The sequence below is a fragment of the Megalopta genalis genome, chromosome 2, assembly GCF_051020955.1.
Source record: "Megalopta genalis isolate 19385.01 chromosome 2, iyMegGena1_principal, whole genome shotgun sequence".
Lineage (NCBI taxonomy): Eukaryota > Metazoa > Arthropoda > Insecta > Hymenoptera > Halictidae > Megalopta > Megalopta genalis.
The window spans coordinates 20,528,642-20,554,471 of record NC_135014.1 but is presented as its reverse complement, the minus strand read 5'-3'; the positions used below and the strand labels follow the sequence as shown (position 1 = coordinate 20,554,471).

Sequence of the window (25,830 nt, the reverse complement as noted above, 5' to 3'; positions counted from 1 at the left end):
TATTTTCCGAGGAGAAAGTTGCAGAAACGAGGAAAGTTACACAAATTATTCTACATTTTCGACATTCTTCTGCACGTGCTGTGAACCCCTCTTTCGTACGTTACGTTTATGCACTTTTGGAACTCGAGCAATTTAATTCAGCAAAGCTTATTCAAGCTTTGCATTATTCTGAATTAGTATTGTGTAAAAGTAGAAGAATGCTATTAGTTTTAGCATTGTTATTTCAATAGAATACGATTTATGGAACTAGAAAAAAATGAAAACCATTTCGTAAACAATCATGCCATTCGTAGAAGCGTTTATTTTATCACTTTGTAATATTAAAATCGATGCTAATATTTTAAATAATGATACTTCAACCATAATAAATTTAATACTATATTAGTGATACTAACAATTAAAATTGATCCCTTTTACTGGACCTTGTTGCATTATCATTACTTAACTGCGTTGTACTCATAAAAAATCTGTCTTGCAGAAAGCAATAAAATAATATTTATTAGTATGTGTGTGTAGCATATATTTAAAAAAAAATTGAAATTCTACTTCGGAAGACTAGTAATCATATTAATAAAATTTATATTTACAACCATATACAACATATTTAGCATATATGGTATATATGCAATATGTATATATGCATATATTTCATAAACAATCATCTCTTTCATAGAGACATGGTACTAATAATTACAATCTATTACTTTTCTTGAAGCCCTTATTGAATCATTATTACTGAACCGGACTTGTACTAATATAAAAATCTGTCTTGCAGGATGCAATAAAACAATATTTATTATTAGAAGGAGAAACATATGTGCATACAATGGAGCGTCTGTAACATGCATGTAAAAAGAAATTGCAATACTTAATTGTATTAATATTCATTATGCAGGAGGAGATAATAATTAACTGCATTAATGGCCCAGCCATCAAAATGCATTTCCTCCAATTTTAAATATATTCGAATGAAACCTCGAGGAGATACACTTCTTCCAATGAATAGTCATGAGACGGCCCCACACTCTTATTACACCTATTACCCCGACCATGTATATGTATACACACAAATCTAACTTTTAAATGCATTTTAAAATTAATGGACTTCCTGCTGATTGTATTGAATTTTTTCGGTGAAATATTCGAAAGCCTACCTGCACGCCATTGAATATTTTCAGAGTGGCCTCCGGCATTTTGGTGATTATTTCCTCGTTCTCTTCCTTCTCCACCTTTCCGCACCATGGATATTTCAATTACACGTAGTCACTCCCCTTTACCGCGTTACATATTTCGTTCACATCTTTGTCCGTCGTTGATCAATTATCAAGCCACTATCACAGACGTACCAGCCGAAGTAATCACTTCTTTCCCAGTATCCCATTGTCCTCACAATTTGCCTCTGAACGCTATTATTCACTGTTACTACCATAATCGACTAATACGTGGCATGGTATGAATTGTTTAATTAATAACGTTCGACTTATTGTTACTGCCAACGACCACGAAACCACTAAAAATCAAACACTTAGATGCGAATTCCATTTTTTTTTGTAATGCTGCGCGAGAATTTATTGCTTCACTTTGTAATTACATTACCTATTTTTAATAATTAGTCACTCTATCAATATATGGAGTTTTAACTCTGTTTTCATTTCTATTATTATTCACATTTCATTTAGATCACGTAATGAACAGTACAATAAACAGCGAAACCAATAACATAATAATTCTGGTAACAATAACAATTCTAATAACAATTTTAACAAATCAATAATTTAATGATTCTAATAATACGAAATATTTAATTTTCTGTTCTTCATACGTCATCGGTTTCTAAATTTTACGTGACTGTTTTGTGTGCACTTCAATGCAAGTGCAGTAAATTGTTCAATCATTTTTGTACCTTAGAATTCTGTTTTCTGTAACGTAAAGAATAAGATATCGATTATTATAGAAGCATATGATTTGTGTAATTAATTTTGGTAATTAATTATTTACAATGACACATTACGTTTTAATAATTCTATTACTTTTACATTAATTCTATATAACTTGTTAGTATATTTTGCAATGCAATTATAGATCAATAAACTATTCAATTATATTTTCACTTAGGTATCTTTTTGTAAATGTACACTCATCGACAAAAGTTAAGAAACTTTACATATCGTTAATATTTGCGTAAAATTTGATATTTTAACAAGTGTATGTCTTATTGAATTAAAAATACATATTATAAAGGAGCAAATAACACATTGTTTATCTTTAACGCATCGATCAGATAGATCAAAATAATAAAAATATAGAAAAATTAAAAAAGAGAAAATAAACTAAAAATAAAAAATGATAAAATTATAAGAGAATGAAATTGATATTTTCATTGATAGAAATCTTTATCCTACGTTAAGAAGGTTTACGACTTGTCGATAAATGTAAGTATTGCGATTACATGAACATAATACGAAAGCTAAATGTATAAAAATTATTTTATAGCATAGAATGAAAGTCTGATCTATTAACACGAGTTGCAACACATTTTCTGCATACCGTTCTACAGAAAACAGTATCAGGAATGTAGCATTGAGTCACTCGGAACTAGGAAGTCATAGATCGACTGATCAAGGAGTAATTTATAAGCAAACTGATGCCGTTTCTCTTTTCCTAATCCTTTTCGGTAAAGACGGAAAAGATACACGATCTGGACGCGGACATAGAGAATGAGAGAAAGAAAGAGAGAAAGTGTGTGCGTGAGAAAGAGAGAGAGAGAGAGAGAGAGAGAGAGAGAGAGAGAGAGAGAGAGAGTGATCACTTTCACCGGTCACTTCAGCACAGGCATTCGCTGCATTCTGTGAAATAATAAGCGGTCTCTTTCGCTGGTAAATATGCACAGAGATCACTAATCACTGTCACTCTCGTCTGAACATGTTCAACGAACGTTCAGTCGGACACTAGATTTGCTGTGTAGATCGTTCGCGTGTCATTAATCCAGCTGACCACGAAAACTAGTTTCGTGAAACGCGTTGAAGCGTTTCGCAAGTCGACTCGAAGGTAATGCAACTGTAAGGGCAGTGAGAACTGCAGCAGCGAGTGACCTCGTGCTCTTTCATAATTTTCAGGAATGTTCAGAGGTGTCAACAAAGAGTCACAGGAAACTAAATAAGACGATTGAAACAGATTAATTCCGAGAATTGGAGAAAATTAAACAAAAGATTTAAAGTGCAACGAATGACCCCTTTCAAAATGTTCATAAATATGGTATTATTGAAAGTATTACGTGAAGACAGAGGCAAAGAAAATTTGATTAAAGGTTTAAAGAAAAATTGACTAAATAGTTTTAAACAAAGAGTTGAAGATAATGTAACTATAAGTGGAATGATAAATTCTACAACGATTGATTTCTTTAAAAAAGGATTCAAAAATATTTTATTAATGAAACCATTACCTTAAAATCGGATCGAAGAAAATTAATTTAAATATTTCAAGAATGTTAAATTGAAGAATTTGAAATGAAAGTCTCGCGTATGTAATGCAGCTGTGAATGCAGTGATAAATAAACGAATATTACTAGTAAAAGCATTATCTCAAGAAAGAAACATTGAATTAAAGCTGGAAAGAAAGTTCATCTAAAGAATTTCAGATAAAGGCCTTGAAGATGACGCAACTGTAAGTGCAATCAGCAGTACTGCAACGAGTGACCACTTTGAAAATGTTCAGAAATATTTTATTATTGAAAGCATTTCGTTAAGAGATGCTTAAAAAAGATTTAAGGGAAGCTAAATTAAGGAATTTGAAATGGAGCACTTGAAGGTAATGCAACTGCAAGTGCAATAAGTAGAACTGCAACGAATGATTCCTTTAAAAATGTGTAGAAGTACTTTGCTGGTGAAGGCATTACCTCGAGAAAGAATGAACAAAAATTAAATTAAAGATAGAAAGAATGTTCGACTAAAAAGTTAACAAAAATCAAGTTAAATATTTTTAGGAGGACGGACTAAGAGAAGATAATAAAATTGGAAAATCGAAGAAGATAAAATTAGACATTTAAAGGAGGTTAAACTAAGAGAAAGGAATAAAATTGAAAAATTGAAGAAAATCAAATTAAATATTTAAAGATACTTAAACTGAGATAAGAGAATAAAAAAAATCGAAGAAATTCGAAATAAATATTTAAAGATTTGAAGATTTCGAAGAACTGAGGTAAAAGAATAAAATTGACAATCTGATCAAAATCGGTACAAAAACTTATTTCGTCTACAAAACAGTTAATTTCCTCACCCAATGCATACGATCCTAAACAGAAGAATTTCCTTAGCACCGATTAAATTAAGTCAAATTCCACTAAATTACACTGAAAAGCGCAGCAGATTGAACCCGACCCTAGGCAACCTAATTGCACCAGACATACATCTTGTCGAAAAAGTCTCACATCCGAGAAAATCGACACCGCTAAAACGTATCGTTTTCCTCGCGGCAAACGATATTAAGAAGGAAGTGAAAGCCCGAATGCACTTTTGCAGCCGGCACGGTGCGGCGCGGAGGCAATGCGGCCGATCATGATTCACGTTCGAAAACGCTCGGGTACGGACACGCTCCAGATTATTGTCGGTGTTGTAATCGGTCTGCGTATTTCGAACGTGGTAGCCGGTGCGTTTCGTTACGGTTTCGCAGGTGAAATTGCATCCCCGTTGCATACACGGTGCACTCCGTTGCCGATGCAACTCGGCTGGAGATCATGCGAGAGAGCCGTTGACATTTCCATGCCAGCGTAGCGCGGCGTCCTGGGGCTCGTCGCGGAGAGTCCCGGCGCAGGAACGCTCCGCGAAACGTGCAACAGCATTTAGGCTGACCTGGATGCATTGTGCAACGAGAGATTCGTGGAGGGCATCAACGAGGCCGCGCCGCTTCGTTTCCAGGCATTGACGGAAACTTTTATGCACACTGTGTTCACTTCGGATTCCTCGGAACCGTGCATTACCACGAGGTCAGCCTAGATAGCGGTTCCGCTGCACCTTGTATTTTTTTGTCGTAACCTGCAGTCAGTTTTACTTCTTTTCCCCTGACCTTTTTGCGGGTTCCTGAATTTACGTTACTGCCGTGATGGAAGGCAAATTGTCCCTTTAGTGGCCATCTAAGAGTTACATTGTTTAATCGGATTATTTATTATTATTGTATTGGATATTGGATATGTATATTTTCATGGCGATTAGTAAACTGCAGATTTTTATACAAAATGAAACTCGTCTGCATTATTTGCAAGATACAGTAGCTGCATTTTATTCTTTCTTTAATTATCTCATTCAGTTGAAAATTGTGGAATGGTATTCTTAAATTCTTTAAATGTTTTTAAGAGTTAAATTTTGTAGTCAAATTATTTATTACATTATATTGGATATCCATATTTTCTTGATAATTATTAGACAGCGGAATTCTGTACAGATACAGAAGCTACATAGACATTTTTTTCTTCCTTTATTTATCTGACTGGGCTCAAAATAATTGTTGTATATTATTGTATATAGTTGTATATTATTGTATATTATTGTATATTGTTGTACATTATTGTACACTGCTGTATATTATTGTGTATTATTATATAATTTTTGTATGTTGTTGTATATCGTTGTATGTTATTAAATATTATCGTACATTATTGCACATTATTGTACATTATTGTATATTATTGTATATACTGTGCACATTGAATTCCATCATTCAATTTCAATACGTAAGAATAATGTATCGTATTAAAATTCATTCGGCGACAGTATCTGACAAATATTTAACGGAGGTGATTGTTAAATAAAACGTGTATTAACGAAGTGATGGTTGTCGCCGTCGAGGATGATCCGCATAAGCGTCAGGTACGTTCAGTGATCATGGAAATGATCATTTTTAATGCGAAAGTCAAATCGTATCACACGCAAATATTCCCGGAGAATGGTTTTAATTAATCGACACTCGTATAATCACGGACATTTGCCCGGTTTAATTAATTGTCATTCATCTAATTATGTATGTGCGTTCCGCGCGTTTCATTGGATTATGGTCACCGCTTTAATTACAAGCACCGTTCGGTCCGTACCTGATATCTCCCGCGGTATTAATAATAGCCGGGCTAACCTATTTTAAATTTCTCACAGGCTTGCAATTCCAATTGTTTGATGAAATCATTTATTCTTCGTGTAACATGTATCGCCGGATTGCTTTCGGCAAACGATTAATTGCTGCTGTATTCCGGCAAAAAGCAACACACAACCGAACGGAATCATTCGTTCGCGATTTTTCATTGCTGCAATTGATTAAATCGCGAAGGTGCTTTTGCGAGAAATTGTTGAACACGTTTATCCGCGAGCGTATTGTAATAAAAGTCATGTGAAATTTCAATTACGATAATACCATGGACCCTTATAATTTGAAACGAGTCGCTTTGAGTGTGATAATAATTTTAATTTAACTTCATTAATCCTCTACATTGTAAAAAAAATTCCAGAACTTTATTGGGTAGGAAAAGCTTCAAAGATCTGAAATTTAATTTAATAAATGGGAATATTATTCCGCGGAGTTGAATCAAGAAACGCATTATAATGGCGACAATTAAATTAGGCGCGATTCGATTTTCGATAAAATAAATGTGCATACAATTTACTGTGAACCTACTGTGCATTGACGAGTTTTTTAATTTCTGAATAATTCAGTGATCCACTTTGTTCTTAATTTGGTGAGAGATGCTTCAAAATTGATATGATTGAAAAATTAATAATAAAAATTCTACACCTTTTCGTTGAATGGGAAACAAGTGAAATAAAATGAGATAAAATCAAGATTTAAATACTATAAACAAATAGAGGGTCAATAAACTGTGAACTTACGGTATCAATGATTTTTTAAAATTGCTGAACAATTTGCTGATTCACTTTTATTGCCAATTTGATAACATGACAACAAAAATTGATGACAAAAATTCTCCATCCTTTCGTTGAAAAAGAAAGAAATTGAATAAAATGAGATACGCATAGAGAGATTAAAGCACAAATACTATAACCAAATGTAGGTCAATGAACTATGTTTAAAATTTTATAGACAAAATAACAATTTCTTTCTGATCTCGATCTCATAAAATTACTCAAAAAATCAACTGTGCATAACAATTTAACAGTCCATTTATAAAATGAAACTGACAATTGCAGTCCAATTAAAACACTGACAATAGATCGAGAAAGTGACTAAAGATGTACTCGCAATGCCAATTACGATACTTGCATTTAGTTTCTCTTTAATCGATAATTTTACCATCTGCCAATTAACTAGGCAATCCGATGTTCCTGTATTGAATAAACTTTCCAATGAACGGGACGTCACTCTGCATTTAATGCCGCGTCGACTGAAAAAGTTCTGATGACAGTGTCCCGTGATTTTACAATCTGATCCCGAGGTCAGTTTCACTTTCGAGGCGAGGCGACGACGAGAATGTGCACGGAAGAAAGACGGCGTCCCACATGCAAACGATGCATTTGCATCCCATTGAGCGAACACCACGCCGGCGAATTATGACGCGGGCAATCTGACATTTTAGGACCCCGATCGAAACCGATAGGTGTCCTATTACCTCCGGACACCGCAACTTTGTTTCAAACAGCACGCGCGATTCCGATTTTTCGTGAACTTTTCACCTTTATCCCGTTGCATTGCGTATGCAATTTTATCGTAACAGTTGGTCACAAATTATTCGCATAGTCCGCGTTGCCCGAATGCATAATTAGGTTTTCAACCTTGTTAGATCCTACAGAACCATGCAAGAAAGTTGTTTCGTTTCCTGTCGCTTAGCATTATATTAAGTGTCGACAGAATTTTACTGTCGAATTATTCGAATTGCACAGATTGCTCGAACGCGAAATTAGAAAGTTTTCAAGTTTGGGTCATATTTTACAAGCGTGCAAGAATGTTGCCATTCGCATGATTATGTATTATGAATACGAACAGAATTTTATTGTCCAATTATTTAATTCAATTATACATCGTCCAGATTGTTCGAATGCAAAATCGAAAGGCTTGCAACATTGTTGTGTCTCACGATCATAACAGAAAGTGTGAATCTGTTCAATTTTATGTCACCCAGATCTATGTAATTCCGAACGAAATCGTATTATCTAAATTTTATTCAATTTTCTGTCACCTAAAACGTTGTTATTCTCAACCAAATTTCATTATCCAAATTATTTGCATTCACTACATTGTCAAAATCCAAAATTAAAAGGCTTGCAACATTTTCGCATCATGCAATCCTAATAGAGGGTGTCAGTGTTTTTAATCTTCTCTCATTTTTCGGAATTATATAATTGTGAAGAAAATCGTGTGTTCCAATTAATTAAATTGTCTACATTGTTCGTATGAAAAATTAAGTATCTTTAAACCTTGTCACACCTCACAATTGTACAGCAATGTGTGAGCTCGTTCAATTTTCTCTCATCTAAAATGATGTAATTGTGATCAGAACTTAATTGTCCAATTAGTTGCATTGTCTACATTGCTCTAATGCAAAATTAAAGAAGCTTTCAACCATGTTATACCTCGCGAACATAAAAGAATGTGTGAGGTAGCTTAATTTCCTCTCACTCTAAATTTGGTTAGTTTAATTATCCGACACGGGGTAATTGCTAATTAAAATGTCCATCGCGACGGGACTCAATTATCCACTTATCAAGGAACTCCGGAATGCAGCTGTCTTCGACAAAACAGCTCGAATTGTTAACTCTGTGACACGCATCGTCACTCGCGAACCATATAAAGAAATCCACGTTCGATCAGGTTACACGCACAGTTATCCATGTCGTCCATTAATCAAGATCATCGCGTCGTTAAGCATACAGAACCATCGTTTGATTGACCATTCTGAAAACGTGCAAACATCGCGTTGTTGAGAAGAACCGAGTATAATGCGATTATATAACTCAATACGATAGGAATACTTCTGAAAAATACTTGCTGAAAGCATTTAGGAAAAATTAGTGGATTCGTTTATGTCCCGGAATGCATTGAACAGTGCAGCTGCAGATGTGTCTGACTATTCTCGGAAATTATATTGCAATTTTCTATTAAACATCGACGATGGAAATATATTTTACATCGATTTTTGAATAACACATTAATAAATCGTTTTTCGTGACTAAGAGTATCACGTTTTAATAAAAAGAATCGATTTTTAACGAGTTCACAATTTTCTACACATTAAGATTGCAATGAATGCACCAAACAATATAACTTGATCCAGTTAATATTAAATTAAACCTCAGAAACTATTAATATGATTGAAATATGATACACATCGATTTCCTTCTCAGTTTTTAAATAACATATTAATGTACCATGTTGCGTAACTTATATTGTCGTATTCAATTAAAAAGCATCGAAGTCCAAGAAGATTACAAGACATTTCACACTAAAATTGTAGTGAGTGCAAGAGTTAAATTAGAACACATTAAACGTAAGTGGTAAAATTGTAATGCATATAAATTTCCTCATCAGCTTTTAAATGAATAAATCGTATAGTCTTAGTCTGACTGTCACATTCCACTTATGAATCATCCAAACTTAACTAGTCTACGTATGTCTGCACACTGAAATTGCAATGAATGCAAATATGAAACTAAAATGTACCTTGATTTTCTCATCAATATGCAAATAATAAGCGACTAATTACCATCGTCTAACCGAGGCTCTCTCATTCTACTTCGAAATCTAAAGAAATCACTATTTCCATATTAAAATTGCAATGGATGCAATTGCAACAGTGCATGCAAAAATTAAATTACAATTCATCGAACCTGCATTAAATATCATTGTCTACCACAGACTGTCATATTTTATTTAAAATTCGTAAAAATTGAATTAGTTCGCGAATGTCTGCACACTAAAACTGCAATGAGTGCAGACACGCAACTAAGATGTTAAATATGACTGATTAGATGTGATTAAATTAAAGTTTAACCAAAGCTGTCACATTCTACTTCAGAATCATGGACATTTAACGAAATCACTTTACGTATACTGAAATCACAATGAATGCAAAAATTGCACTGAAAATTATCGAACCTATCGCACAGCGACCACTTTGTTATCTTGATCTTTCAACAAATGCATAAATATCATTGTCGAACGCAGACTGACATGTTCTACTTCAAAATCGTGTAAAAAGGAAAAAGCGTGGATTGCATTTTAAAATTACGATGTTCGCGAAAATTGCACTAGAAAACCTGAAACGTGTCACACAACTACTTCCTTACTGTCTTGATCTTCAAACAAACATATAAATATTAATTGCCTAACTAAAATTATCAGATTTCACTTCAAAATCGAATAAATCCAGATAAACCACTCCATGCATACTAAAATTGCAATGAATGCAAAAATTGCATTAAAATTCATCGAACGTGTCACAGAACGACTTCCTTGTTATCTTGATCTTTCAACAAATATATGAATATATTCGTGTAACTAAAATTGTCAGATTTCATTTAAAAATCGAACAAATCTACATAAATCATTCTACGCGTACTAAAATTGCAACGTATGCAAAAAGTGCACTACAATACCTCAAACGTGTCACGTATCGACATCCTCGTCACCTGCATCTCCCAACGAACATATAAACATAACTAGCTAACTAAAATTACCAGATTTTACGCATCGAAATCGTGTGAATCTAAATAAATCACTCCATGCATATTAAAATAGCAACGTATGCAAAAATTCCGCTACAATTCATCGATCCTGTCGCTGTCGTCTCCCGACACATGCATAAACATCGTTGTCAAAAATCTCTTTAAAAATCGTCGAAACTAAACCAGCCACTACCATTCGCACTAAACTTGCACCAACCAGTAGCCACCCATCGATTCCCGAAATCGAACTACACCTCGTCAAATCTCCATCGATCGGAACGATAACTCCAGGGAGCGTTATCGAAATCAAGAACATCGCACAGAGTCTTCTAGATCCGCGACGTAACCGCACTATCCGGTGGACGCAGCTTCCGAATCACTGTAAGATCGGCAGGTGTGCGATGCACATGCACATGCACACGCACAACGATCGCGTGTCAACCACGTGAGCGAACGGCACAATGCTCGGACGAGCATACTCGTCAGCACGGTTGCGGAGAGAAGACGGAAACCGGTGTCGAAGAGATCACAAACGGCCTTCGAACGTTCACGGGTGCATCGCGGATATCCGTTCGCGGGTTGCACCGGTGCATCTGCGACGCGTTCCCTGAGGAACCACGTTATCCGGGAAAGGAGAGAGACGGAGAGATAGATGGGAGAGAAATAGAGAGAGAGAAAGAGAGAGAGAGAGAGAGGGCGAGAGAGAGGCGAAGATTGAGAGAGGGAGAGAAAGAGAGAAAGAGAGAGATGGGGAGAGAGATGGAGAGAGAGAGAGAGGGAGTGAGAGAGAGAGAGAGAGGGAGTGAGAGAGAGGGCACTGCATGCACTCTGGTGTGCAGTAAGTGCCGCAGCGTGTGTAATAAGACACTGCAAGGCGAACCTAACCGCCGCGGCGGTCTCGCGGAGGGCCGTCTCCGCGCGAGTACTATACTATGGGGACAGTCGAGGGACCCACGGGATCCCGTGTGCCCCAGACACTCTCGCACACGTCTTACACACACAGCTAGCAAGGTCGTCCCCTCGCGACCTCCCACCACCGTCGACTCAATCATCCTACTTTCCTGACCGAACGCATAGCCGCTGGGCCCCCTCTGGGCCTCTCCTTACTCCCACTCTGTCACCGGACCCCCCGACACCGTCCAATAGCGCTGAAATACGAAAACTCCTGAATGAAGAGGGATCGTTTCCTGTGCTTCGTTTCCTCGAAATGAAGACATCGACGTATCTTGATCACGGTATAAGGGATACTTTGCCTCGTGCACGCCGCAACGGCACCGCTCTCAGATCTACATACCAACTGGAATTTACGCGGTCCGTTACCTTTCGCAGCAGAGAGACATTTCCGCCTAATCGGGAATCCCTCTGACTGCTATCGAATTATTTCTCGCGATTACTGTAAAATTGCCTAAGTAAAATTAAAATTGTTTAAGTTGATTATTGGGAAATAGGCTGGCACAGATGTCTTTCCTCTTTTAGTCATTTTAATGATTCGAATCTTCTAATGTCTTCACAGTTTTGTATTTAGCCTAGTTATTTTAGTCGAAAATCAATCAAATCCGCAGTCTAGTGACTACTGCGTTGGTTGGAATTAAAGTAAAAATTGTGTTCATCGATTTGAAGAGAAACCATATTTTCCTTCCTTCCTAAATAATTTAATTACGATCAATTTCATGCATTGATATTCTGAAATTGTTCTAGCCTTTTCATTATTTCAAATTGTATCTATCGATTTTTATTATGAAAGCATAAAATCTGCAGTCTAGAGATTAACTAGTTTTCAAATTGGACCAAATGAAGAATTAATTTATTAGACAATGTGTTACAAAATTGTTGAGATAGTAGCAATTTGGTGAAATGATAAACAAAATAAGATAATGATGTCTTTCAACTCTTTTGTCTGGATATATTTGCACTTATACTTGTCATAGTGATAAATTATTATTATTTTAGTGAAAAATTATTTCCTTTTGTCTTTGTACAATAATGTTATATTTGTTTAGAAAGTTACTCACACGTAAGAAGGTATTTAAGTGCGAAACTCTCAGTTTGTAGAAAAACGTTGTTGACATTTTATCAGAAATACATGAAATTCGCAGGCTAGGAATCATCAATGCATATGTCCTCACTGTTTCATGGTTTCTGAATGACCAAGTAGATTCAGTCTCGACTGCCATAAAAACAGCAACTAATTAATTAGACAATAAAACTTCATATAATGTTAACAAAAATGAAAATTAAACTACAAGTCAACAAACATCAACGATATATGCAACTTCGTAGTTACTGTACTTTTATATTTCATAATGAAGGCTTCGTACCATTAAAAGAACAATTATAATTATTATCAAATTATAGCACAGTCAAACATCGACAATTAAAATATTGAATAACAAAATTAATAAATTGTATGTTCATCACGTTTTACTCAAAAACCATCGACATTCAATGAATTCATGATTTTCTATATATTAAGATTGCAATGAATTCACTGTACAATGCAATTTTATCCAACTACAATACTTCTTGAATATTAAACTGAAAAATCCATGAACCACCAATACTTAAACTGCGATACACATCGATTTCCTTTTCAACTTTCAAATGACAAATTAATGTTCTGCGATTCCAATTGACACAATCTCCTTGAAAATTAACGAATTCTCAACCATTCTCTACCATTTTGTAGACCATTCATCTGTCCCCATTTGTCTGCTAGTCATAAATCAGAAGGACAAACGAAAGCAGAGAATTTGCAAGCCACCGTAAAACGGAATATTAACAACGATTAATTTGCACATTCGCGGACATTTGAAGTAAAAAGGGAGAAAGGTAAAATGGAGCAGAAATTAAAAATTGCCTTCACCTGAACAATAGGAAAAGGCAAAAGGAGAAAAAGGAACATTTGCGTAACTGAAATAGTGGAACGGTTCGAGACCAGCCTTTATTCTCAATGATGCTCATCGAGGAGTGTTAAATTACGCGGACATTGTACAAGAACAATGTGCCTTCCGTATGTCGGGAATTACTCGAATAATGGCGAATACTTCTCGGCAAGATATAAACGCAACACAATAGTAGCGATGCTGATAAACGTTTGGCGAATTGGCTTTGGGGACGTGACATCGACGCAGAGATACAACTCTCATTGCCAGTAACGATTTCTTATCAATACTTTCGTAAACCTTTCGCCTGCGAAAGCAGAGTATACTGTACTTAAAAAAATCTTCTCAGTAAATAGTGTTCATAAATAATTTTCAATAAAGTAAATGTAAATACTAATCAATATAATGTAATATAATATAATATAAATATAATATAAATATAATATAAATATAATATAAATATACTATAAATATAATATAAATATAATATAAATATAATATAAATATAACATAAATATAATATAAATATAATTTAAAAATAACTGGCAAAAGTTAATCTATAGGTAACGAAGGATGAATTTAAAGTTCTGTAAAATGCAATAACATGAAAAATTGTTCCAACTCTTTTATGTAAGGCAATTTATAAACTCAAAATAATAAAAAGAATCAAACAAAATATTAAATTAAATATGATTCAACAATAGTAAATGAACCTAACGAAATACTGAATATACACCATCTTTGCTTTCAACGATTCGCTTTATCAAAACGGGAATGAGAGAATACTCGTTTCACAAACTCTGACAAAGATAAAGTGAAATCCTTTCTGATCCTGTTGCATTCTAGGCATTACCTTCTGCATAGCTTCTACATCCCAAAAGAGTATAACAAAAGTGCTGGTAATATAACTTGTTTCTTGTACATTAGAAATTTGAAATGTTTCCTCGAATACTGAAACTACATACGAACCGCAAAAACGATAGCTGCGTACACACAAGTCACGTGAGATTAAATTATTGGAAGCATTCACCTTGAGTAGAAAGAAAATTAATTGGTCTTCGGTTGTGGAGTGCTGAGGCACGTCCCAAGGAATGCGGTCTCGAACTACGACAGGATTATTTCTAACTGTGCCGTATCTAAGATTATGATGGAGATTAAAGATCGATCTGGAACGATGGGAAACTTCTATCGGGAAGTGGAGTGGCTACAGGAAGCATGTTTTACAACGTACTTCGTTAATATGATCGATTATATATTTTTCCTGTGTTCGGATTTATTGCACCCGCGGATCTAATCACGTCGTTATGATTAGAGCGTGGATGCAAACTTGCATTTTTCGGGATCGTTTTATGGAACGGGGAATCACCAGCAAACCTATTTCCTGTGTTAATCGTTACTGATAGTTTCGACGGAGGCAACTATTCATTATAAGCCCTTCCTTCTTAACGAAATACGTGAACGTTGACGTATCAAAGTGGCTTCGTTGAATCAGTGGCTAATATGGATCAAGTAAATGGGTAATTGTGTCCATTAAATGTGAAAGTTTAATACAAATTTGTATTACAATTATTTTATTGTGAATGAAAATTATGGGTTTTAATTAAATATTATTTCAAATTTATATTGCAATTGTGTTTTAAGAGATGTTATCAATTGTAATGAATTTTTGTTATAATTTTAATTTCTAATGAAATTTTAATAACGTTCTAAGTAAGAATTTTAATTTTAATCCTGGTTATTGAGAAAACATTTATTTAACGTCATTTTACACACAGAGAAATGATCTGAAAATCGAGGAATAAAGTGAGATAAGTTCATTGAACTGTTTCTTTTAAGAAAAAGTGACGAAAATACCATTGTGTGAGAATGATTGGATAACATAAATAACTAAATCAATGTACAAATTGAAATCCTTATAATTCAATCGTTAATCATTTTTACTGAAAAAATTGATTAAGCATTATTTTGTCCACAGAGAAATTATTTAAACATTGAGAGATAAATTAATAGGAAGTCCATGAAATCAAGCACTATCGCATAAAATTATTTAGCAACATAAATGACAATTTACAAAATTCTATTTACTATCTATTTTCTAGTTACAAAATTCTCCTAAAAACCGTAAATGAAATCACACAAAACCATGAATTAAATTATGGTTATCGATCATTCATATTTCATAACGCTTATGTAAAACGTACGTACATAATTCGTCTCTGAACACTAAATAATGTGATTCTTTATTCGATAATTCGCCATGAAAGCATATCCGCGATTTCGTTGCTTGCGAAATGAAAAAGTCGCGAGGCACTAACGTAGTCCGGTGGCCGCAGTATTCGTGCTGCATTTCGAGGCAGTTAAGACTGCGCCGTTAAAGTCGATTGAAATTTCGTTCTGGCATGTTTGCTCGAAAGTTGCGAAAGATCGGAGTCGCGTAATAGCCGTGGCATGTCCATCGGGCATCTATTCTCATTTAGCAGTCGCGCACAGAGAAATCAATTACATTCCCCGCTGCGGCGATGCAGCAAGATTTACAGTACACGCGTCCTTTGAAGTCGAGAAACGAAGCGTAGACGTTCGCGGCGTAAGAATTTTTATGTTCCGAAAAAAGACAGAATCGGTTGTGCCCCCGCTTCCACAAACACGCTCGCACGCACGCACGCGAAGCACGGGAACGCGCGCGTGCGCGCCGATCGAATGAAATATGCAACATTTTGTAAAAATCTTCGCGTGAATTCGTGAGTAAGTGTCGTGGCCGCCGACTACCATAGAGAATTTGTAAACAATATTTATAGGCGGCGTATAAATCAAACTTGAAGATCGAAGGATATACCCACGGAAGTCTCGGCAACTGCTGAGAATGCATTGAGTAGTCCTGGCGTTCTCGATGCGTTTGCAAACATTCCGCGAGCGCTATGGCTATTTTCGAAAATTTTTATAGAGGGACGCTAATCGATATTGATTATTTCGGTAGAAGGCTAAATTAAACATTTTCAATCGATGTCTAATGCTGCGAAAAATCTAGTAGAAATGTTCTGTTGCATTTTATTGCGCATATCGTAAATGCATAAGAACACTGATTTTAAGAAAATATTTACATTTCAATAATGATTTTTTATTATGATAGGAACCATTTATTTTATGCAAAAATTACACTGCAACATTGATTTCGTTATTTCCTCTTTTCAGTTAAGTATTATTAACATTTGTAATCTATACTTGATCGATTAAATACTTAAATATCAAACTTTAATGTATATTAAATCAAACTGTAATGATTATAGCATATCTTAAAATATTTTATATCTCTTTATTTATAACATTCAAGATTCAAAAGATGATATTTTATTTAAAAATAAATTTGTAAAATATTTAAAAATATCCAACAAAAATCCACATTTTCGGACTCGACACGTAAAAGGTAATATAATAAAATGCTCTACACGATTTTAATGAGCATTTGCATTATATTTATGTTGAATGGAATGCATCAAATGGCTCAACACATTGAAAATTATTTTTGTAAATGATCACTGATTTTGAGTTGAAAACAACATGACAGTACTTTTGAATTCTTAAAATGTTGCTACTGTTTTATATTTCATCTACCAATTCCTGTCATAACTGCACAAAATCCGCAGCCCGATAATCACCATCGATTCTGCAACATTGTAGCACATTCTCTTTGTCCTTTCAACAAATAAAGCTTTACTACAGTTTTATTACTATATCTGTCGTCTCGCGAACATTCTAACGAAGAATCGGAGGACGAAGCTCGGGAAGTAAAACTCGAATCTCCAAGTATGGGGTTAATGCCTCAAAAAACGAAGTTCACAAAATTCCCGGACGGAATCGTGCGACGATCTTCGGACGAATTCCGTCGACAATTTATATTCCGTAGTTGTTATAAAGTCGGGATGCTTAAGACCCGAAGTGAACAAACTCGTGTGCAAAGAGAAAAACTTCAACATTAATCTTCGCATCACCCGACCTCGAACGGGAGATGCTTCGGCCCCGAAATGTGGATGTAAAAAGACTCGATTGGCGTTGGCGGTGCTTGCGTGTGCGTGCACGCGTGCGCGTAAACGATTCGAATGTGTTGGCGTGGGCGAAGAAACCCCGTACGCGATGAGAAGAAGGAAGTCGAAGTCAATGCCAAGGCCTTCGACTTCGGCACGATAATGTATCAAGGGACGGGCAAACACTTTAATAGCTGCTCCAACATGCGAAACGGGACCAAAAGGAATCGAACGAACTTGTGACGGAATTTTTCGGTTGCTTTTTGCGTTTCGTCGGCATCGTAAATATTACGCATCTGTCCGTTGATTTTCAATTAACGATGTGGCACGGTTCGGACAGAAATCATAATGTACAGTATAAATACTATGCAATATATACGTCTATGTAAATATAGACGCTATTTAGTTTTTTCATCAACTAGTCTGATTTTTATGGCAAACGCTGGAATATCTGCGAATTTTTGTATAATTCTACAGTGTTTATTGTGACGTACATTTATTTGGGTTTTTTATTGAATCGTAAATAGTATGCAAAATAAAAATGTGGTCGCTTAAATGAAAACTCTAGCAGAAATTTTCTTAATGATTTCTTGTTTGTGTTAATGTCAGTGCTTCAATCTTTGTGAGTTTTGTATAAATATCACTGTGTAGTTGTACTTTTCATTTTTTTATTAATAGATTGCAGATTTATATAAAAAATAAGAACGATTCGTTAATTGGAAGCTTGAATGCTAATTCTTTTATCAATTATTTCATATTTATGTTAATATCAGTGCTTTAATTTCTGTGATTTCTTGTGTAAATACCACAGGATCTGTTGTTGCAAACATTTTGTTTCATTATTCATTACATTATTAATAGATTGCTGATTTATGCATAAAATAAAAATGTTTCGTTAAACAAAAACTTGAATATAAATTCTTCTCTTAATAATTTTAAATCTAGTCAGAATTCAGTAACACAAAACTCTGTTTCAATTAATAAATTATGAACAGATTATAGATTTTATGCATTCATGATCAAAATAAGTAGATGAAACACAAGGATTTCAGAATATTATATAATATATATAATATAATATATAAAATTCAATCTCTTTAAAATTATTAATTCGATGTTAAATTATATATATATATATATATAGAATTATTATATATATATATATATAGAAGATTATGCATTATTATTTTATATATATATATATAATTTAACATCGAATTAATAATTTTAAAGAGATTGAATTTTCTCTTACGTGCATATGTAATGCAAAAATTGAAAATAATAATGCATAATCTTCTAGAATATGAAAGAGAAACAACAGAACAAAATATTTCTGCGACATTACGACGAAAAATAAAATTAGACAAAACTACATGACGAATAAATGAATTAAAATGGATTAAAATGATCAACATATACAACAGTATTGTATGAATCAGCAAAAAGATCTAGAACTTTAATTAAATAACTGCTCTATCATCCAATGTTTCATCACGTTTCCTGAATTAGTCCGAATAACCGAGATCCAACTGTATTTTTACTTCACATTCCACAATGATATAACAAGAACCATAGCAATGTCAGCTTATTAAAAATTTCTCTCAATACACCAGAAGCTTCAAGTAAAGCGTGCAACGCACAATGCGAGCTGCAGCTTTTCGAAACTGCAACCAATGTCCTTCCTGCAGGCACAAAGGTATCGTTCCATCGCTAATAAATCATTAACCGCTTCTTGCCGGAGACGATATCTCCATCTGGCTTAATCTCGAATGGAAGTTCCTTGCATAAAACATCATCGAGGAGCGTTCCTTTTCGCCGAAGCATTTTGTATCCTCGAATTTCGAAGCTCGATGCGAATTAAGGTAAAAGTACCTATTACGGAACGCTTTTCAATGGAACGTTAATACTAATTCAGTTTGTAATTTGTTATTTATGAGAGTAACTGTACATAAAATACGCAACAATGATATCCTTCTATTTGAAATCTTCACATTGTTTTTACAATCTATAATAGATTATATAATATATACATAATAGATTATATAATAGATTATATATGGTAATAATACCAGTTATTATTTCTTAATTCGTAACTTTAATTAAATTACCCTTTAATCCGTAATTATTGTAATTGAATTACTTAGTATTCTGGAATTGCACTCTTATTGAATCACGAAATTACTTTGTAATTTAATAGAACGGAGATCTGAATTACGAATTACAATAAAATTGTAATTATAATTTCTTGAGTAATTCAATTGTGATTCTGCACAAATCTGGCTCTAGCTTACAAACACCCCATTCGGATAAACATTTTTTTTACAGTCGATTGTTACGTAACACTATTTGCACGAGTGACGTTACAAAAAAAAGACACCGATCGCTCTACTTTTGCTCCGTGTGCTCTACTTTTTATTGCATTATTTGCGTCGGCGTTTCAAGAAGGGGTAATAATTGGACGGTGTTTCATATTTGGTACTTTTACCTTGTAGATCGGGCCGCGGAACGAATTGGAAAAAAAAGAAGAAACGGAGCAAAAAGAGGAACGGGATCGTAAGAGACGGGATCGTATGCGCCGGACGAAATTAGCAATTACGTAAATCCTGAAATTTATTCCCTTTTCATTTTCGAACAGCGGAAAACGAGGAAGGATTCGAAAGAAAGGAAACCGTCGGCCCACCGACCCATTCAATTCACGAGCGCGCACACGCTGGCACACGCTCGTTTCGTACGAATGCGTAAACTTGAGCGTAAATTCACGATCATGCGCTCGCGTGCGCGTGCTTGATCGTTTCGCTCGGACTATTCGGAAAAAGAAGAAAGGACCGGAGCGGCGAAGGAACGGGAGGCGGGGAACGGAATCGTACATGAAAATTACATACTGCCTGGGACCTGCACTTAAAAGGCCTCGAACGTATAACCGTAGCCAGCTAAAAGCCTCGCATACGTCAATGCCAGGTCTTCGTGATATTTCGTAACACGGTTTCGGTTAAGTAGAAAATTGTTACACGATGCTACCGCTGCCGAAAGATCGGACGGTTTTGGGCTGATCCTCGGCATTTACATTACCAGATGCTAATTGAAGCAATGGACTCCAAATTGTTACAATTTCGCCGCAATCGACGTTCCAAGGAGATCGTTTCCTTTTTCTTGGTTATCTTGAAATTACAGAGAGTGGCGACGATTTGATGATTTTTTTTTTATTTGACCCAGGAACCCTTTACAAGATTATCAGCTTTGTACACATTGTTGTGCATGAAAACAATATATAAATACAGTTAGAGAAAAGAAAAAATGATATGAAATCGCATAATGCATAAGTAAGAATAGTATAATAATTAAAATTACGAAAATAAATAAATGAATATAATTGTAGAAACAAATTACGCATTTTAAGATATCTGTAAATGTAATCTAAAAATTGTATTCAAACATTTATTTCATTATTCCTCTTTTTAGTGACGAATTTATTTAAATATACGTAATAATTAATATAATATATAATAATATATAATATAATATAAATGTAATATATTAATATAATATATAATAATTAATATACGTGTAATATAATACATTTATATATACGTAAATATTATGAACATTCATTACTTACATTTATTATATATTATGTCACAAATCTACACAAGATATTTATTCTGTTTCTTAATCATTTTTGACTAATTTATGAATGATTTATAATCTTTATGAATAACACTGTTGAGAATAATGCAGCAATACTCGTAAATTCTGTAAATATTTTTGCTCTTTTGTATTCGATGCGCTGATTTTTGTTATAAATGCATGATATCCGCAGTCCAATTGTTAGACAACTACATCCCTTTATTGTTTAAATGTTCGGAAAATAGTAAATTCATGCTGTTTTGGAAATATAAATTGAATAATCTGGTGTAGTATTTTTAACTATGTTATATATATTAGAAAAAGATGTTCAACGAACAAAATTTTGAATCACTATCCCAAATTTTGTTTTTTCAGTTACTGTTTGCGGATTTTTCGATAGATGCATTAAATATGAGCTATGATTTGCATCCACTGATGACAAATATTTTTGTACGTCCTGGCACTTTGCAGCTTCTGCTTGCATTTCATTATTACAAGCTTGTTTGGTAATTTAAAAGTTGAAATTTATTTGTTTATTCTTTTACATGTTCAAAAACGATAAGGTTATTTCTTCATTCGTTTAAAACATACTTCTGTATTATTGTCACTAGAACTGCCGAACTCTAAACGCGATTAACATATACTGTTTTATAACGAGATTGGATTTATTTAAATTTCGTATAATTTCTATGGTAATATTGGGTATGCATAGATTTTATAGTAACACTGTAGAATAAAGTATGCATTTCATTCTTAATAACCTAATACATAGTCAAGTCTTTATGCAGAGATCATATTTTCTTTCCACCTTTTAACTAATTCCAATAAGATCGATTTAATACATTGACACACGTAAACCTCAATTCTTATCTAATTAAAATTATTACTAAATTATTAGCCTTCTTACTGTTTTAAATTACACCCACCACTTTTTCTTATAAATACATAAAATCTACATGTGCTTGGATAAAGAGGTTTATTTAAAAATTTCTCCTAGGAACATGTTTATAATATAAGGAATTTTAATAAAATCAGAAACCAGTCATATATAGACTGGTTTTGGCAGTTCTAGTGTTAATAGCGATGTGTTTGAAAGAAGCTGCATAATTTTCACCCAAAGGCACAAGAATGTTATAACTAGATTGCAAATTTCATGCGAAATAAAAATGGTCTGACTTAATTACAAGATACAGGAGCTACAACCGCATAAAGATAATTGTATCTACTCCAACCAGTGGAAGATAGTATAAAAGCACACTATATGAGAAGACAGCAGGTTCGATGTAAAATAGAAATGTTATGCATCTGATAAACGAAGCGGGAACCACTTAGTCTTTTTCTTCCTTGAATATTTTTACTATCCCAAATAACTACTCAATTTTACCATGAATCTGCACAGACCTGGGTAAAAATATTTGAAAAAGTATTGGAAATAATTAATGAAATAGTCTTGTATGTGTGAAGTAATATTTATATTGTTTATTATTATTGAAAATGGTTGTTTATGTTGTGGTAAAGTAAGTTATTAATTCAAGTAGTATTTTCTTCAGAACTGCTGGAAATAATTACTTGAAATAACATTTCATGTGACTAAATTTTTATTACTTATTTGAAATTCTATTTCTCATGGTTAATATCCATGTAAGAAAATAAACCTATAGAAAAAAAAGTACAAGTACATATTCTGTTGAGAAATAAGTTTCTCCTTATATTTCTCTTAATTAATTAATGTAATTGGAACATTTAATATCTGTTTGCTTTTAACAAGGTACATACGAATATGGTCAAAGTAACTTTTACTTTATATATCTTTATTTATATTGTATATATTATTTTATTATGTATATTATATTTATATACATATATATTATTTTATATATTCATTATGTATCATTAGATATCTGTATTAAAACGAAAACATAACAAAATATTCTAATTTTGTAATTCTATTTTTAATTATTTCTAATACAGAAATATAGAAATATGATGTTCTGTTAAGTTTTGTTTAAATATTACTAGAAATGTAAAAGTTACTTTGATTATTATACCGTACCGTATACCGTACTTATTACATATTTGAAAAATCAGTGAAGTATTTCAACTAGCATCCTATATATTTAACACAGAAATAAGAAATAAATATTTCAAATTAAAATAAGAAATAACTATCTCAAATTAAATAAGAAATAATTATTCGAATTTTAAATAAGGAATAACTATTTCATAGTGAAATAAGAAATAACTATCTGAAATTGAAATACGAAATAACTATGTAAAATTAAACTAAGAAATAACTATTTAAAATTGAAATAAGAAATTACTATGTGAAATTAAAGTAACAAATAACTATTTAGAATGGAAATAAGAAATAACTACTTGAAATTGAAATAAGAAACAACTATTTGAAATTGAAACAAGAAATAACTATTTGAAACTAAAATAAGAAATAATTATTTCGCATTAAAATAAGAAATAACTATCGAAATATTGCAACTAGTATTTCATTTAATGCAGAAATAAATGACTATTTCAAATGGAGCACATATAGTATAGTGTACTTGTAAGTATTTGTATGTCTTAGTCGAACTATCTTTATCCAGCTCTGAACCTGCAGTCCGCGTACAAGAAATCCAAGTTGGCGCGTCCGCAGAATTCCTGGAAAGACATATCCACTATCGGAAAACCGCGCGAATGAACAAAGGACCCCCTGAAGTTCGCGATGCCCATGCTTTAGTCGGCCGGGTGTTAGTACACATGACGTTGACAATTCGATAATTGGGGGAGAGGATCGAGAACGAAAATGAATCAAACCTTAGCTGTGACGAATCTCTTCGAGAACGGTTCTGCCATAATAGGTAGACATCACTTCCCATCTGGTCGTCACGGTTTCCAATATTTTTCACAGAACCGGTGGCCACGTTAATTTCAAACAGACTTGCACGTTTCACAGGTTCCTATTCATACGTCGCACGACACTACATCGTCTCACCGATGCTTCCGATTTCACGCACACACTCGGCATCCTATGTTTCGAACATTTTCCGACGTCTCACTGTACACGCGCCTGGCAAACGAAGAAATTGTTCGCCTCACATTTGCACTTTTTGCCCAGCAGGATTTTGGCACGACGATTATTTACACTGCTGTGGAGATTGATTTCATTACGAAAAAAAAAATGAAACCACCGATACGTACCGATAGATCGATAATCGCAACGGGGATTAAAATTTTCCGAAGCGCGCGTTTTAAATTGGCCTGCAACAAATTGGCATTTTCGATCGACCGGATGCAACGGAGAACAACAATATTGGAAAACAATATCCCGTTCGAATTAATTGTCATCGAAACAACACTTCCCCGGTAGACAGATCGGCGCGCGATTTTTCATAAAACTTGATTACGTGTTTGCGCAGTGTGTTCAACGACCGATACGGAGAGAGGGCCTAAAATATTAAAAGCGTACGTTTTATAGTGAAAATATGAACGGCTCGCATTTAATTGATCTTTTTACGGCTGTTTAATTCAACGAATGTGCACGATCAATTTTCATAATTACACGCGCAGCCGCTAAACAATTTAACTGCAGATGCAGCTGAACACCATTATGATTGTTATTTAAATGTCGTTGGCCTACACTAGGAAAGAAAACACTGAGGCATCGTGGGGCCGCTCGACGAATCGTAAATTCAATGCGACAATAACATTAAGCACGTGGAACGTATACAAGCGGCGGGATTTATTTCCATTCCATTATACACGGTAATACAAAACACCCTTGGAACAGTGACACACAACGGACACACGTTCGCGATCGAAGAAACTTCATGAAATTCTATACGACGAACGTATAAGCGGCTAAACTACCACGCGGCGTCGGGATGATTATTATTGAACACAGAGTTCATTGTTCCTAGTTTCCATCGTCTGAATCGGCGAAATCTCAAAATTAATGTACAGACACAGAAAATCGCGTGCCGCGAAGTCAGTGCGAAATATTAGAAATTATATGCGAAATTGAATGATGGCAAATTCCTGTAATCAATATAATTTGGAAATGGATGCAACGTGTATTTGCTATGCGAATAAAGAATTGGAAATTATAATTCATAATCACTAATCATTTGCATACTGATGTTGGCATTATGTTTGAAGCTAGTCCATCAGTTTTGTGTACCGATATTTTTAAGTATTTCATGAATTAATTTATAGAACGGTATAATATCAAATAAAAATACGAATAAAGAAATGGAAATGATAATTGATAATCACTAGACTGCGGATTTCATGGATTTATAACAAAAATGAGCGAATCGAATGCAAAATAGCAAATAAAAATTTTAGAAAAAGTCTGCATCTTGCAATTACTGATGACGATATTTATTTTGTACAATTATCTACAGTCTAATAATTACTAATCACTTGTATACAAATATTGACTTTATATTTGAAACTGACTCACTGTGTACAGTTTTGTAATAATTCTTATATCGATGTATAATATAATGTAGAATACAGAAAGTATATAGGATTACTCATAGTCATATAAAAATAAAATTTAAAAATGTTTTATTAATAAACTACTCGTAATAATTGATAATCTTTACACGTCTTTATAGACAATTCATTGGTTGAGTATTAAACACTTGT

At 33.9% G+C, this 25,830-nt stretch overlaps 1 protein-coding gene across 2 annotated transcripts in view; it reads right to left on the bottom strand.

Moving 5' to 3' along the window:
• LOC117220516 (EGFR adapter protein) overlaps nucleotides 1-25,261 on the bottom strand; it is a 383,013-nt gene extending 357,752 nt beyond the window's left edge. Inside the window, exon 1 of one of the 2 annotated variants that reach the window (XM_076518718.1) lies at nucleotides 23,995-25,261. In XM_076518718.1, coding sequence (XP_076374833.1) covers nucleotides 23,995-24,033 — 39 coding nt within the window. In that variant the 5' untranslated portion in view covers nucleotides 24,034-25,261. Of the gene's footprint in view, nucleotides 1-1,154; nucleotides 1,537-23,994 lie in introns of those variants that run through there. The other variant, XM_033470533.2, reaches the window with a different exon arrangement.
• Nucleotides 25,262-25,830: the final 569 nt, after the last annotated feature.